This window comes from Suillus bovinus (genome assembly GCF_016758785.1).
Source record: "Suillus bovinus strain UH-Sbo-P2 chromosome Unknown EDB93scaffold_68, whole genome shotgun sequence".
Classification (NCBI taxonomy): domain Eukaryota; kingdom Fungi; phylum Basidiomycota; class Agaricomycetes; order Boletales; family Suillaceae; genus Suillus; species Suillus bovinus.
The window spans coordinates 101211-117028 of record NW_024542124.1 but is presented as its reverse complement, the minus strand read 5'-3'; the positions used below and the strand labels follow the sequence as shown (position 1 = coordinate 117028).

General features: G+C 45.9%; 5 protein-coding genes across 5 annotated transcripts; 4 read left to right on the top strand and 1 right to left on the bottom strand.

The window, feature by feature from the left end:
* Positions 1 to 4432: 4432 nt before the first annotated feature.
* EDB93DRAFT_1106966 (uncharacterized protein) lies at positions 4433 to 7824 on the bottom strand (the record flags this gene model as incomplete). The annotated part of the gene is made up of 15 exons (XM_041447673.1): positions 4433 to 4770; positions 5026 to 5069; positions 5090 to 5256; positions 5291 to 5398; positions 5510 to 5575; positions 5628 to 5747; positions 5793 to 6206; positions 6258 to 6305; positions 6374 to 6483; positions 6794 to 6935; positions 7121 to 7179; positions 7321 to 7424; positions 7480 to 7516; positions 7597 to 7714; positions 7735 to 7824. 15 exons carry the CDS (start codon positions 7822 to 7824, stop codon positions 4433 to 4435), a joined length of 1965 nt encoding a protein of 654 aa, XP_041303924.1.
* A 353-nt stretch (positions 7825 to 8177) lies between these two features.
* Positions 8178 to 10116, top strand: EDB93DRAFT_1106965 (uncharacterized protein; the record flags this gene model as incomplete). Its single annotated transcript, XM_041447672.1, has 6 exons — positions 8178 to 8319; positions 8404 to 8620; positions 8680 to 8815; positions 8906 to 9031; positions 9075 to 9265; positions 9681 to 10116. The coding sequence occupies 6 exons, from the start codon at positions 8178 to 8180 to the stop codon at positions 10114 to 10116; spliced, it is 1248 nt and encodes a 415-aa protein (XP_041303923.1).
* Positions 10117 to 10235: 119 nt separating this feature from the next.
* On the top strand, positions 10236 to 10509 carry EDB93DRAFT_1254077 (uncharacterized protein; the record flags this gene model as incomplete). Its single annotated transcript, XM_041453564.1, has 2 exons — positions 10236 to 10266; positions 10310 to 10509. 2 exons carry the CDS (start codon positions 10236 to 10238, stop codon positions 10507 to 10509), a joined length of 231 nt encoding a protein of 76 aa, XP_041303922.1.
* A 45-nt stretch (positions 10510 to 10554) lies between these two features.
* Positions 10555 to 11477, top strand: EDB93DRAFT_1254076 (uncharacterized protein; the record flags this gene model as incomplete). Its single annotated transcript, XM_041453563.1, has 2 exons — positions 10555 to 11146; positions 11203 to 11477. The coding sequence occupies 2 exons, from the start codon at positions 10555 to 10557 to the stop codon at positions 11475 to 11477; spliced, it is 867 nt and encodes a 288-aa protein (XP_041303921.1).
* Positions 11478 to 11652: 175 nt separating this feature from the next.
* On the top strand, positions 11653 to 12471 carry EDB93DRAFT_1254075 (uncharacterized protein; the record flags this gene model as incomplete). Its single annotated transcript, XM_041453562.1, has 3 exons — positions 11653 to 11880; positions 11927 to 12223; positions 12271 to 12471. The coding sequence occupies 3 exons, from the start codon at positions 11653 to 11655 to the stop codon at positions 12469 to 12471; spliced, it is 726 nt and encodes a 241-aa protein (XP_041303920.1).
* Between the last annotated feature and the right edge of the window lie 3347 nt (positions 12472 to 15818).

The window sequence follows — 15818 nt, the reverse complement described above, 5'->3', positions numbered from 1 at the left end:
TAAGCCCATGGTTGATCACAACCATAATGGAGTCATAGCCAGTGCTCTCCAGGAGGTCAGTGATAAGATCTACTGAAACTTGGAAGAAGGGACAGGTGCAAGTGGAAGGAATAGGCATAAGGGGAGGTGTTGTTAGGTGGGTAGAGACTCATGTTTCTACATGCACTTCCCTGCGAATTCTCCCATATTCCCTACAAACTCCAGCTCTAATTCATAGGATATGTCTAGTGCATTAGCACACATATTTTATTTTTGCAGGTTTTGCACATGGCCTCCCATGTTCACACACATCATGCATCCATACTCTTATTGTCCACACACTCATCCGCCCATCCTTCCCATGTCCTTATAAGTCCATTGGTGCATTTTCCTCATCATATTTCCACTTTGTTTAATTGTTTTCCACTGCTAATACTCGGCTTTGTGCTTTGCACATAGCTGAGACCCTGTTATATACTTGGTGTACTATTTATAGCCTGTTTGGCTTGTCACATCAGACCTGTATGCCTAGTGGCACTTAGCTATTTTACTTATACCCCTCTATTACTTATGTTCTGGGTCGATTTTCTGCCCACTTTCTCTGTGTACTTAGCTACTAGAGAATTTTACTCATTGTTTGCAGTGACTATCTAAGTCTCATGTACTAGTTGTCCGCACTTTGCTTTAAACATCAGCCAGCCTTAGTTGGGGTGTTATCAACTGTCTTGCCTCATCTCTCTTTAGTCTATCTCACTCTTTCATCTTTTGCTCTAACTCGCATGCGTTACCTTTGCATTGCATACCTCGCACTTTGTCTTTTGCACTTGTGTGTCCGTATTATTGTATTTTGCATCATTCTTGCCTCACACTTCGTGTGTCCTGTAGTCCTATTACCCTAGTAGTAGTTTGATGTCTCTCTTTTTATAAGAGAGGTTTCCCTTGACTCAGACAGCTGCCCTTAAGACAATATTTTATGCGCACCCGGGACTATCTGTGTTTTCTTGGCTCAGCACCAACTTTCCCTACAGTCTAGAATCCTCATCTTCAATGGTCTTTGAAATAAAGGATACCATTGTCGATGCACCAATCTGACAAGGCAGATTTCACAGGAGGGGCACAGAGGCCATTTAAGGCATCAGCCACTGTCTGAATAGTAAGATCAGCAGGGCTGTCATTCGCTGCTTTGAACTTCAATGCTAAAGCAGTATCAATGAGTTTAACAAAGAGAGAATCAGGGAGGACAATATCCTCATTATCATGATCCGAATTGTCATGATCTGGTCTTTGGAAAAGGGCATCAGGTGCAGCAAGCTTGCTGCCTGGGACATGGTGATCATACTCGCAGAGTGTGAGCTGCCAGCAAGCTTGCTGGCATGTCAAGGTCTGTGAGGAACAGAAGTATAGGAGGTTCTTGTGGTCAGTGAAGACGATCACTGGATAGGGATTGCCTTCAAGGAAATGTCTCCATGCTTTCAGGCATAGATGACTGCAAGAAGCTCGTGGTCATAAATCTAATAATTCTGTTCTGCAGCATTAAGGGATTGCAAAAGATATCCACATGGGTGATAAGACCCATTGTTGTCAGTCTGTAGGAGGACTGCTCCTGTCGCAAAAAGCGAAGCATCTGTGGCCAATGCAAATTGACAAGAGGGGTTGGGATTCCAGAGTACAGGTTCAGTGGTGAGCTCAGTGGTGAAACACTTCTTCAGCTTCTGGAAGGAAGCTTTACAGTCAGTGGACCAGGAAAATACAGTGTCTTTCTTGGTAAGGTTGAAGAGGGAGTGAGCGAGATCAGAATAATGGGAGATAAAATGATGGTAGAAGTTGCAGAATCCTAGAAAGGATCTGGAGCCCCTTCAGTGACAAATTCCGTATTATATGGGCCAGCGGACTATGGGCCGATGTGATGTATATCCCTGATGTTGATGGATGGGCTGGGGGGAATATTATTTCTGATGGAGACAGGTGAGCCCATCTATGCCAATGTTATATATATGCTCGATGATGTCAGATGGGCTGGGATGAATATTTTTACTGATGGAGATGGGTGGACATGTATATTATAGACAGCTAGGCTGAAGGGAGATGAGAGGCAATCATTATTATATAGACAGGTGGGCCGATGTAAAGGTACATTGTATAGACGGGTGGGCCGAGGTCATTGTGAATTGTACAGATGGGTGGACCGAGTGAGCAGTAAAACATTTATTATATTGACGGGTGGGCCAAGAGTGCAGGAAATTATTTATGATATAGACTGGTGGGCCGACGAGGTAATATATTACATAGACAGGTGGGCTGAGGTAGGGAGATATTGTGTGGACATATAGGCCAAGGTATTGGTTTACTATATAGATATATAAAGCACTTGTCTGACATGCATGGATTGCCGAGTCCCGACACCCGAAAATCAAATCCCATGGTACAACATCCATTTTTCCACAAGAAATCACTGTCTTGAATTCTGGATGCCCGATGACCGGAAGCTCCAGACTGGAAACTGGATACTTGCAGGAATGTGTGAAATATCAATGTCCTGAGACATATCACTGAGTGCCAAGAGCCGAACCACAAAACCGAAAGTGTTACCACTGACTGATTGAATCACCTAGTGCCGAGTGCCAAAGCCTGAAACCCGAGACTGGAAGCGATACACAATATGGAATTTCTTACAAAATTCACTGCATGCCAATCCTAAAACCCTGGAATTCATCATTGACTTATTGATTCACCAAGTGCTGAGTGCTGAGTGCCGAGACCCAAGGCCTGAAACCCGCAACTTGAAACAAGTGGAAGACTAAATGTTGCAAAATTGTTGACATGAAAGTGTTACTCCCAGAACACCAAAATCCGAAACTCAATGGTCAAATCACCGAGTACCGAGTGCCGAGTGCCGAGTGCCAAGTGCCGAGTGCCCATGCCTGAAACCTGAGGCTCAAAACACAACACTGGACACAATACACCATATGGTATTTCTTACAAATTTCATGGAGGTCCCATTGCAAAACCATGAAACTTATCAGTGACTTATTGATTCACCAAGACCCGAGACCTGAATGCCAAGTGCTGAGGCCTGAAATCCGAAACATGAAACAAGTGGAAACCGTTGACATGGAAATGTTAGATTGTCTTCAACAGTTTGCCGGATGTCATTTTCTGATCCCTGAGCCCCAAACCAAAAACCTGGAAAACCCATAATGAGTTCTGTGGGTTTTCCGTGTTTCAGGCTCGGGGATCAGAAAATGACATCCAGCAAACTGTTGAAGACAATCTAACATTTCCATGTCAACAATTTTGCAAAATGTGGGTTTCCACTCATTGTTACAAGAACATCTAGACGCTTGGGCCCCTACCATTTTTCTCCTAATCCTCCTCGTATCAGCCCTCACATCATACCCTTACCCCGACCTTACCCTTGTCATCCTTGTCATCCTCGCATTCCCTTTCGCTCTCTACCTGTCGCTTCAGCAGAGCCAGTACATCTGGCCGGATCCTTTCACTGACGAAGCATATCCATGCTCCGTTCCACCACCTGACTGATCCTGTGGACAGTCCCCTTGCCCTTACCGTCCGGACGGTAACCTATGATATGATGCACAATGCATCCCCTTTGCCCTTTTCCCTTTTTCAATCTCTGACTCAGTGCGCAGTCGCACATGTTACTTATACTTAGATCCGCAGTTGCACGATCGTGCCCCTGCACGTTTCACTTCTTGTTTTGACCTTTGACTCACTTTCTTATCTAGCACGTTCTGGTTCACCCGTGTCTCACCCCGAACGTGCCTTCCTCTTATGGTTATGCCCTTTACCGATTACTTCACTTGGTAGTATGAGTTATCATCCACTAATACACTTCCTATCCTCTATATAAACTCACTACCATGTATCATATTCCTTAACTTGAATCTACTTGGTTCTTGACCTCCTACTCTCACCAGAGTGATCCTTTCTGCCTCGCCAGCAGTCTATATTCTATCTTCTTATCTGCTCCTCGCGGATAAGCCTATAGTCTCGATCTTTACTCATCGACTTCATCGACAAGCAAAGCCCCTGTTAACTAGTCGGACTTCTGTCCTTCTAATTAACGACAATCTTACAATTAACCTTTGGGTGTCGTAAGCCTAGGCCGATATAGCTTATCGTCTCGCACCTGCTTGACATAAGCTACCCGATTTGGACATAGGCATCAAATCTTACTTGCCGAAGCCTTGCCAAGTAAGACCCCTAACCTTGGGCTAGCCCAAGGACATCCTCAACCGTTGACGACACACGCTCTGTTTGAGCGTCGCCAACAGATACCATCCAAGTCGTAACACTCATTTTGTGTTTTGGATTTCGGGCCTCAGCACTTGACATTTGGGTCTTGGGTCTCAGCACTTGGTGAATCGATAAGTCACTGATAACAAAGGTAACATTGATTGAAAACATTGCATATACATCTATGACTATTTAATTATGTAGTCATGTCAACATCCTCACCAGAAGGTTCACCCTTCACTTGAACATCCATCTCTTCAACTGAATCATACTCTGGGAAAAGATTGCCTGGATCATCCAGTTTCACAATTTTGCCGAGCGTCTGTGAAACCTCAGGATGAATTTGGTTGAGCTCAAATATGAGTCCATTGATGGCAGACTGATCCTGAAGGTTGAGAGAGTTGGGCTCCATCCCTTTCATAGACAGGTCAATGAGAGGAGGAAGTGCGGATGCGGAGGTTGACATGGCCAGAGGGACAGGTTGATCAAGCAAAAATGATGTTGCATCACCTTGGGCGTCTGGAAGTGGAAATGCTGGGTGCCGGAGGATGATTTCACATCAAAGGCCTTCATGAAGGTGTTGCAGGGTGTCAATCTTAGCATCCTGCTCAACAAGATGCTCCTTGAGAGCAGCAATTTGAGCTGCACCCTCCTGAATCGCCATTGCCATGGCATGTAAATCCGTCATTGGCACATCGAGTGCCAAACGAGGAACTCTGGAAGCCGAAGATGGGACTACTACAGGTAGAACATTATGTCAGATGGACATACAAAAATCAGGTGACTTACGAGCTGGTGCAGGTGTAGGTTCCTTGGCAGCAGTGACAGTCTTGCTGCGACCGTGTGTTTAGACCTTTGGTGTTTGGGCACGAGATGGACCAGGATTGACAGAAGAGACCCGAGATTGACTCCACATCCAGCCGGTAGATTGTGAGGTGGCCGGAGCTTTGGAGGGAGCTTTGGAAGGGGTCCTGGATCTGGCTCTCCTGGTGGTCCGGGTGGTCCGGGTGACAGATTGACCTCGAACACATTTTGGCGGGGTTCCCATACTCACGGAGATGCACTTGATCTTCTTGGTGGTGCAGTAGACGCAGGACATGCACAGGGCGCCGGTCCTCTTGTCAAACCAAGTTGCACAGGGCCATTCCATCTTGTGGCAAGCCTGGCAAGGGTTATTCTGTGTGATCTGTCAGTTCATAGACACACCAAGTCTCAATAGTGTACTTATGGGTCCAGGAATGAGTATATCACCTGCGTCGATGACTGGGGGCACCTCTATCGGAGGTTCAGGAGTTGCCTGAGGGGGCTCAATGACCTCTGGACATTTGCCGGCAATTGCCTGGCACATTGTAAGGACCCACCTGAGTGCCGGATGCAAAAGTGCGACTTACCATAGTAGGCCCGAAGGGTTTCTTCTTTGGGCTCTGGGGTGACTGAGGTGATCCAGTTGTCCTTGCAACATCTGGGGAGAGCCGGGGGAGGACGACCTCCAGCACTCCACATGAAATCGGCTACAAAATGAGTAAGACAATGAAACAATGAACCAGAGGACATACCTGAGTGACTGAGTCCTCCTCATCTTCCGACTCAACAAACACCTTGTACTTGCCAAGGCCAGCTGTCTTTGCCTGCTTCCAAGTCTTCATAGTGGACCTCGGGGGTTGGAAGGGAAGTGCCAGAATCATGGGAGACTTCCTCTTCCGACTCCCTTCCACTTCTGGTTCTGGGTCCGGGAGAACTGCCTTACATTTTCCCTTCTCCCAGGACTCGGAGGCAGGGTTGGTAGAAGGCCTGGCGATGACAGGCGAGGGTGGAAGATCCACAAGAATTGGACCTACTGAAGGACCGGCCACAACCGGGAGATCAAAGGTGTGATCACCTAACTCCTCGCAGGCAAGAACCTTGCTGCGCCACGGGTGCATCAACAAATGGGTATTGTCGTACCCGATGCTGTGCCAGTTGGGCCAGACCTGAGGAGTCATGCCCCGAACTCAAATTAACTCCCTCAAGCACGAACACACGAGACCTGGAAGGTAGGGACCACTCCCATAGTGCCAGACTGCATCAGCCTACCCAGATGATGAAAAAAATGAAGGGGAGAAAATATGACAATGCTACCTACCACAAGTGTACTGACCTGGGTTGTCAGAGAAAAGTGGCTATGGCCCAGAGGAAGCTGCTGAGCACCAGTGATGATGGCCATGATCTTGGCAGTGATTTCCTTGAGGCTGGTCAAAGAGGTGTCAACTGGAGTAGACATGGTATTTCAATTGAAAGTGTTGAAATTGTTGAGATCAGGTTGAAATCAGTTATCACAAGGATGATGTTTCAGTAAAAACAAGATCAGTGATTAACAATGTAAAATTTCATTGATTGTTTGTCCTTGTTTGGTCGTGGTTCAACTTTTGGCAATTGCTGGCGCCTTGTGTTCAAATTCGAAGTTATCAATAATCAGTGAATCAGTTGATCAGTTCCTCACAGAACATAAACTCCCAGCTTCGGATGATTACCTTTTGCATGTTTTTGACTTTACCCATCTGATGGGAAGGCAACCCACCTGATACGACCAATGCTACCATGTCGCCATCTTTGTTCTTCCACGCTTTGAACATGAATGTTGATCCTTCACCTTTCTCCTGCCGAGCATACCAGAAACTGAGGAGGGCTGTCGTATCCCAATTTTGCAACTTGGAAGGCTCCTTCAAGTCGACATCCGCCAGAAGATATCTTCATGACACAAAATCATTCTGGCATTGAAGGATGGCGCTCCATGGCACTACTGCCTTGTCGATCCCCGAAAAAATCCCTATGTTGATGTATTCAACAACATCTCGGATGTAGCAAGGATTGACTCACGATAGTGCGATGTGAGAAAAGCCCTCACTATGGCCTTCTTCTCCTCGAGTTTTGTTTGGTGATGTCCAGAAGCAATGACATCCCATCCTCGTCAGTGTTGAGCTCAAAGGCTGGTTTTTGGATTCTCTTGCGACCTCCCTTCATCTGTCAGCCACCTTCCCATGCCATGGCACCTATCACAGAGACCATCAACACACCCCTCCGGGTATCAACAGTTTAAACACTCACCAAACTGTTCCTGTGCGTACTCCTGCCACACTGGCTCAATGTCCTCCCAGTCCTTTGTCTTCATGAAGCTGTCCCCATCTCCTAATGCCTCATTATTATTGTGCCTGTGTAAAATATATTGAGTTGAAAGATCTGCAATGACAGGTAAAATTCACTCACATCCCGAACAGCACCTTGCCCTGTTCATTCTGCCAAGCTGACAACACAAACACTCTCATCCCGCATTGCCTCTACATCTCCTTCAAGAAGTGCTCCATATATGCAGTCCCTTCTTACAGGTGACCTGTGCTTGTATCTCGGGAGGAGGACAGTTGTTGGACCATTCTTTGGTGGTTTCTTTTGCCTTCTCCAACTCGTCATCAGACAATTCAGCCATGACTCTCTTCCCAGCCGCCTGATAATGGTTGAACATACCAGGATCTCCTGGCTTAGCTTCTGTGTCTGGGGTTGACATGCCCTATGTCTTCCAGGAGACAAGTGAGTGGAATGACCTGATCTTGCCATGGTGACTCTGATTGGTGAATGTGTTGAGGGTAAGCAAGGCGTAATTAATATTGGTTCAAAGTTCAACTTTGACCAAAGCCTAACAGTTGATTAATCAACCCATATTGGACATGATGCCATTAATGGAAATAAATTTGTAATGAACAACCAATACTGCACAACATAGCATTGGAATAACAATTCGTGTGACCTTCCTGAGCTAATGCTGTTCTTGCAACATTTAAAAATAAGATGAAGATAGGTCTATGCACCCTGCTGCAAAAATCTCACAGGGTAGAAGAAGGAACAGCAAAGGTAGGAAACCTTGGGTCAAGGTCCCACTTGCAAGCACAAGATGACATGCCTAGAGGTCCATGCCTAACTCTCCCCTGGAATCACCAACACTTCAGCCTGTTCCAGCACTACCTACTTGGGAAGACTGTCCTGATAATACTTATGAGCAAGACCAAGGCTCATTTGAGCCTTTTCAGCTTCCAAAAACAATGGCAAGTGAATGTAAACAATTGGAGTGTCGTTAAAACCTTGCTAAGTATAACAAATGCAGAGCCAGAATGACTACCTGAGGCAATGGCTCCCAAGGCAGGAATCATATCTGCATCACCTCCTGGATTGAGAAGCTCCTCCAGAGGATAGGAGATGTGTTGTCTGCGACCAGGATGGGGTCTACAAATGTCAAGATTGTCTTGGGGAGCCACTCTATTGCACGAGATGTTGCAGGAGTCAACATTGTCGCAATCCTTTCCACTGGATCAGTCAATGGAATGGTCAATTCTTCGAGCAAAGTTGTCTTGCTCATGTCAGACTCGTCATACACCTCGGTCATGATGGCAAAGAATGTCCTGCACTCACAAATAGGTGGGATTTGTTCGAAGGAGACGAACCTGAAGACCAGCTTGAGCCTGAAGATCTACCATCTGTGTCGGGACCAGAGTTCCAGCCTAAGGAAAACACCATGGTCATCGTCGACAAGTCCGAAGTTCATCGCCTTGAGGTTTGATGCTGCGATTGTCCAAACACCATGAGTCCGGACATTCAAATGTTTTGAAATGGATTTTTCCCTGCATCATTCAACAAAATGAAGACTATGTTCACCTTCAGAGTGCTCGACAATTTTCTATTGGACAACCTAGAATGCGACACCTCCGCAATGAACTGTTACAGCAAGCTCTGGCGAATGACCTCCAGCATGTTTCCTCACCTTGTTCCGGTAATTATATATCACCTTCATGAAAGGACATTATATTGACAAGGCACTTGGCAAGGACCAATACAGAGAGCTCATGAGAGTCGCTCGACAGTGGAGGCAGTTGAAGACCATGAAATGGCATGGCTTTGGCCATTGTTCCAACACCCCAAATGCTGGAGATCTTGCATTGTTTTGCCTGACATTTTCTCAGCCTGGGATCAACATACCCTTGTCAGGGGATGAAACACTTGATGAGTGAGTCTAGTTTTATACTTAAGTAACCTAAGTGATGATAAGAACTCCAAGCTGAAAATATACCTGGTCATTTGTGATGGACGGTAATTTCAAAGCCGAACACTTGCATCCCATCAAGCCATTTGATGAAGTATGGCTTGCAGATGGGCTGGGGTTCATGGTGGGAAAGTACAGGTATAAAGCGCATCTTGCGGAGGCTGCTGACACTTTGGAAAAATCTAACTGCAACAATCACCAGGTGGTAAATCAAGCAAATGCAGATTGACACAAGCTGGAGTTGACGAGTATTGGGGGAGTTGCTTGTGCCCGCCATGGCTGCTTTGTCCCTCAGTGCTGATGGTCGATGTTTAGAAAGGCAAAAAACAAGCCCAACATGAAGTTCTACATTCACAAGTTGATCATGCATGGTTTGCAGACAAATGAACATGGACTACGCCCTTTGCGAGGCTGCCCAGCACAACACGGAAGGCATTACCAGGGCTGTCACCTTTTATGACATCAACTGTCAATACAACAAGCACCTTCAGGTTCGGGTGGATCAAAGCCGATTTCTTAAAATGGTACCGGAATTGACCATCATTCCTGGCATCGGTTTGTGGCACATGCATGGACATCAAGACAGCTGCTATGTCCGATATGGGTCGAATTTCATTGAAGGCATTGGCCAGATAGATGGAGAGATCATGGAGACTCTCTGGGCACATCTCAACCTAATTTCTCCCGCTGCTCGGGGAATGTTGTCCCCTCATCGACAGGAATGTCTCAATTTTCAGATGAATGATTCCAACTTCTGCAAGATGATCCACATGAAAAGGACCCTTTGCCATAAATACAAGCAGGCAAAAAATTGATCGCCAAAAGTGAAAAGGCTTTTGACAGACTCAATGAAGCCACACCCGTCAATTTGAAGACAGAATGGTTGGCCAATAAGAGGATTACTTAATCCAGCAGAATAAATGATCCTGCAGCGATGGATGTTTACAAGATAAATATCAAGAAGGGTAAGCTGACCATGTCTCCATAGCAAATTAATTTCGCACTCAGCACCAAGCAAAAAGGAGATCGAACTTAGACTGCTAGAGCAGGGTAATGCCCGTAATGCTGCACCATCTCAGAGATCTGTGGCAACATGGATATTGATGGGGTTGGCAATTGAGGAGGCTCAAATTGCATTGCTCATCGAGGTCCGAAGAATTGGAAAACAAACTATGGAGACACAGAGATTAGACGTCGCTCAGCAATGAGATCATCTCCAAGGCCAGATAGGTGGATTTATGCATTCTGCTGTCATGCATATTGGAGAGGGATTCAATGAAGATGACAATCATGATGACTTGAATGTAGACATCCTAGATGATCTCGATGATGACCCAGAAGATTTTACCGAGACATCTGATACATGGATGAACTCACCCGAGCTCATTGTGATCCCATTGCCATCAAACCTCGGGGTAGATCAATGCAGATGCTTGATGGCAGAGGATCTCATTCCGCTGGAGATGTCCCTTCACAAAGGGCAGGCAAATGATGCACTTCACAACCTCCGCATTCACTTGTGCAACAAGGCAGTCCTATTCCGAACGACAGTCAGGCAAGCCAAATCTCAAGCCCTGAAAACTCGAGCCTGGTCGCAGGTGACGTCAGTGCAGCAGGCTGTCTCCCTGCATGCGAGTATATATACCAAGACCAGGACACAAATGATGAAATTTGACATGGGGCATGGCCAACTTCAGAAGTACAAACCCCTGCTTCGCGAGCAGCTCAAAGTCAGCACTGCTGTGGGTGATCCAAATGCCTGTGGTCAACAAAATGAATCCCTCGCATGGTTCTGGTCCGTCGAGGTCGACATGCGTGGTCCAGATCAATCATGGAATGAGGAATGTGAGTTCCCTAATGCTCGACACGTCCGACATTGAGCTGACCGGACAAATATGAAGTTTACCGAGTTCACTGGCTCCGGGCAAAGGCACTACAGGATCAATGGAAGGAAGAGCTGATGTTGGTCCAATTCGAGATGGATTGGATATGTAACTTTTTCTTGTGGAAAGCAACCCAATGGGGCGACCAGATGCAGGAATCATTCACAAAACGACTTCCGGGTCATGCATGCTACTCCAGAAGGCAATCCCAAATGTATTCATTGCTGGCGCAGGACGCCCAGGCAGCGTTTCAACACCTGCAGACCATTTTGATAGATTTCCGAGATGAATGAATGGTTTATTGCCGATGAGATATACAACCATTTCGATATACAAATTTAGTCTCGGGAATTGGCTGGGTCAGCTCATGTCGGAGTTTGAAAAATTTATCCATCCATCAGTGGATGATATCTTCACATCTGAACCAACTGTCATTGTCATTGCCAGTGTGATACTCCTGCATCAGCCATGCCTGAATTATATCCTTCTCCTGCATCCACTTCTGACAATCAGAGTTCCCTCAATGAGTACCAGCCCCTCACTCTCACTCCTGCAGACATTTTAACTACTATGTCGATGTCTGCATCGCGCATCTGCACATCTATCTCCCAATATCAGGCGAAGGCTGCAAACAACAATCTTTCCCCTTTGGCTCAGATCAGGCACTTCAAAGCTGGGCTGCAATGGGAGATCACTGTAAGACCCTGACAACACTGGCGGTTAATGCTGACATCTTCCACAGACTTTTGTCACACCCATCCTGCAGTACTCAGCTGCCAGGAACATCATTTCGGCCATTCCCAGCCCTATTGCTCATATTCTTTATTTGATTCCTGGTCACACCTGGAACACGGTTCTGGATCACATCTTTTCCTATCACATCTGTTTGTTTTATGACATCGCAGATCCTGTGGATCCATCCCGGATCGTATCTGGTTATGATACCCCATGGTGGATGAGAGAAACTGCAATCCCAAACGAACCATGGCAATGGGATCAGGTGATGACTTGCTGTATCTTTCACTACCAGCATTGGCTAGTAAGATTCTTATTCCATTTCCTTGATTCATGACTGATCTGTTCTAGGATGGCATTGAGAATGATGGTCTGACAATTCTGGAGCAGGTGGATCATACCTCAGTTCCATCACTGATGGGACTGAGGTGGATTAGAGAACGCCTCCTGACATTACTTGAGGAGCAACATGAGGGCATCCATAACAAGATGGCAGAGATACAAATCTACACTGCCATTCTAGACAGATTGAAGAGAGGCAGAGGAGAGTAGCTCTAGTCACTCAGTTGAAAATGTTGAACTGCAAGTTGCATATGTGTTTTAAGAGCACTGAAAATCACATGTAAACATTGCAATATCTAATATGATGTTATATGGCGAGTCCCGAAATAAACGGTGCAGATGTTGATCACCATGTCCTGACCACCGAGGTCTGGATATCGAGTCCCGATTACCGAGACCTGATTACCGAACTCCAAATATCAAGTTTTGAGTTCTAAATGTTGAGTACCGAGCGTCGAGTACCAAATGCTGACTGCCGAATATTGAACTCCCAGTTCCGGATCTCCATTACCAATTCCTGACTCCCAGAATTTAACTACTGAGGTCTGAATATCGAGACCCGAGTGCCAAGACCCTGATTACCAAACTCCTGAATATCGAGTGTTGAGTTCCAAATATTGAATTCTGAATTTTGGATATTGAGTCCTGATTACCAAGTTCCAAAGTGTTGGGTACCGAAGCTGTCAAGTACCAAATGTTGACTGCCGAATATCGAACTTCAAGTTCCGGATCTCCATTACCGATTCCCAACCCCCTGGAATTTAACTGCTGAGGTTCAAATATCGAGGCCCAAGTGCCGAGACCCGATTACCGAACTCCAAATATCAAGTTTTGAGTTCTGAACGTTGAGTACCGAGCGTCGAGTACCGAATGTTGACTGCTGAATATCGAACACCAAATTACAGACCTCCATTACCGATTCCCGACTCCCGGAATTTAACTACCAAGGTCCAAATATTGAGACCCAAGTGCTGCGACCTGATTACCGAGCTCCGAATATTGAGTTCCGAGGTCCGAGCATCGAGTACTGATGTTCGTGTTCTGCATATCAAACTCCAAGTTCCAGATCTCCATTACCAACTACTGACTCCCGAAATCCAACTACCAAGGTCCTGATATCATGTCCCAATCACTGAGTCCCGATTATCGACGTCTGGATATTAATTTCCAAGTTGGCCTTGATGAACGTCGATAGGATCTGAGTCTAAATACAATGATAGGCTTCGCCCCAGTACCATTTTCAAATTTGTACAGCAGCATTAATACTTACATTTATTTTCTTGTCTGTTCCCGTTTGACTTGTAGGTTCCTTTTGCAACAGACCGTTCTTCTTAGCATTGCTTAGGGTAAGGTCGATAATATCTTCTGTTGCCTCAGTACCATTTTCAAATTTGTACAGCAGCATTAATACTTACATTTCTTTGCTTCTCTGTGCCCTTTTGACTTGTAGGTTCCTTTTGCAACAGACCATTCTTCTTAGCATTGCCTAGGGCAAGGTCGATTATATCGTCTGCGCTACTCCAACCCAGGGCCGGCCTTTTGTAACTGTGCACCACAAGTGAAACCCCACTCCCTCATGCTGAATGCTTTGGTGCTTGAGTGTCATCAAGAGAGACGGTTCATACTTGGTATTCGAAAGCAGGTACTGACATGGGTAATTACACTTTCTACTTGTTTCATCTTCCACATGGTGGTAGGGTTTGTCAATCCACCCTAGCCCATTGGCATGAGGGAACCCTGGCATAAATATGAACAGAGTCCCTCATATACCACGCCCACCCAACCCTATCCCCCTCCACCTCATGAACCCCATGTTTGACAATCCTTCCAGAAAATCCAATCATACACCCAGGATCATACCTGAACTCCAGCTGAAGGCTTGGCATGCTCATCCGAGTATTAGAATAATTCCCCACAGTGGTGAGAATATTGAAGCATTCAGGAATTGATAAATGGTCTTGATGATGTGGGGCTTGATGATTGGAAATGACAGATAGCGTGTTAAACACGGATGCCCAGTACTGGAGGATCTCGGACATTCTTGGCAGTTCCTTGCTTTCTACCTTTTCTCTGAGGCTTGCAAATGTTCATAACCCTGCCCAGTACTGCTCTGGATGCATGATACTGTGTGCCGCTGATGCGATAGCTGCCAGCCTCGCAATGGTGTTCAGTGTTACAAGAACATCTAGATGCTTGGGCCCCTACCATTTTTCTCCTTATCCTCCTTGTCTCTGCCCTTGCATCATACCCTTACCCCGACCTCGCTCTTGTTATCCTCATCATCCTCCCATTCCCCTTCGCTCTCTACCTGTTGCTCCAGCAAAGCCAGTACATCTGGCCGGACCCTTTCTGCTGCACTGGCGTTGACGTGGCCGCAGGAAGTAAACTCACTAATGGCGCTGTGACTTGTGCATTTGTGACTGGTCACCCCATGTTATAGTCCTAGGCCTTATATACTGGGTGTTGCCACATTAGGAGGTCTTGGATATTTTTTGGGATGACTGCACCGATGTCAGCTGTGCACCTTACCTTAAGCATACATTGAAGGAGGCACAATACAAGGCACAAAGTTCACATGGACACCAAGGAGGATGGGGTCATCCCAAGACAATTCCCTTTTCAGATAATGACTTCAGGAACGTGCAGATGCACATGGAAGCTTGGATATATGATGGAGAGGGAGAGCTTAGCATGTTTGGGTCATTTTTTTATTTTGGAGTGGAAGGGAATCAAGCTGCTCACAAAGGATGGACAGAGAGGACATTTCTCAGGACCAGAAGAGGCTCTGCGTCGTAACCTCTCTGACCTTGACTGGCCATATATGATGAATCATAGGCATGGTGAGCTTCTGGTGGATGTGGGTATCTCATTCACTTCCTGCTCTCCGGAGGTTCCAGTGGTCGGTGTATGGAGATTAAATGCACTGGAGGCATCATATGGTGTAGATGGATATAAGCAAGGCGAGATTCATCACCATAACACCCTCTCCAGATATGGTGCACTCCAGGCAGAAATGCAGCAGGAGAGATCACAGCAGACACACATAGCATTTAGGAGCAGCTACAACCTATACTACAAATCCATCAGAACAAACAACAATCAGGTAAACTTCACTTCAGACAGTGATGCCTACAAGCTATCTACATCATACATGGCCGAATGCTTCAAAATAATGAAGGTTATCGAAGGCTGCAAGAAGAAAACATATGGGGTCAGAGATGAGTACTGAGTAAGCAGATATGCAGCTAGAATAATGCTAGATAATATAGAAGACAAGGTCAGTGATATACACATAATTTAGCACTAAGATGTCTGCTTAATGGCTTAATTACAATCAGGCCATAGAGTATCTGCATTCAGATCCTATCTTGTGGATTCCTGGTTCCAATTGATCAGGCGACATGTATGGAAGATCCAAAGAACTCAGATATCTCTCATCAAAAAGAACCCTCTCAACCTTGGCATCCTGACTGGTGTGCTTAACCACATGCTTTGTTCTACTATGACTACCCCTATTGTCTATGACTTTCATGTCCATGAATCCCTTGTCCTCCTTG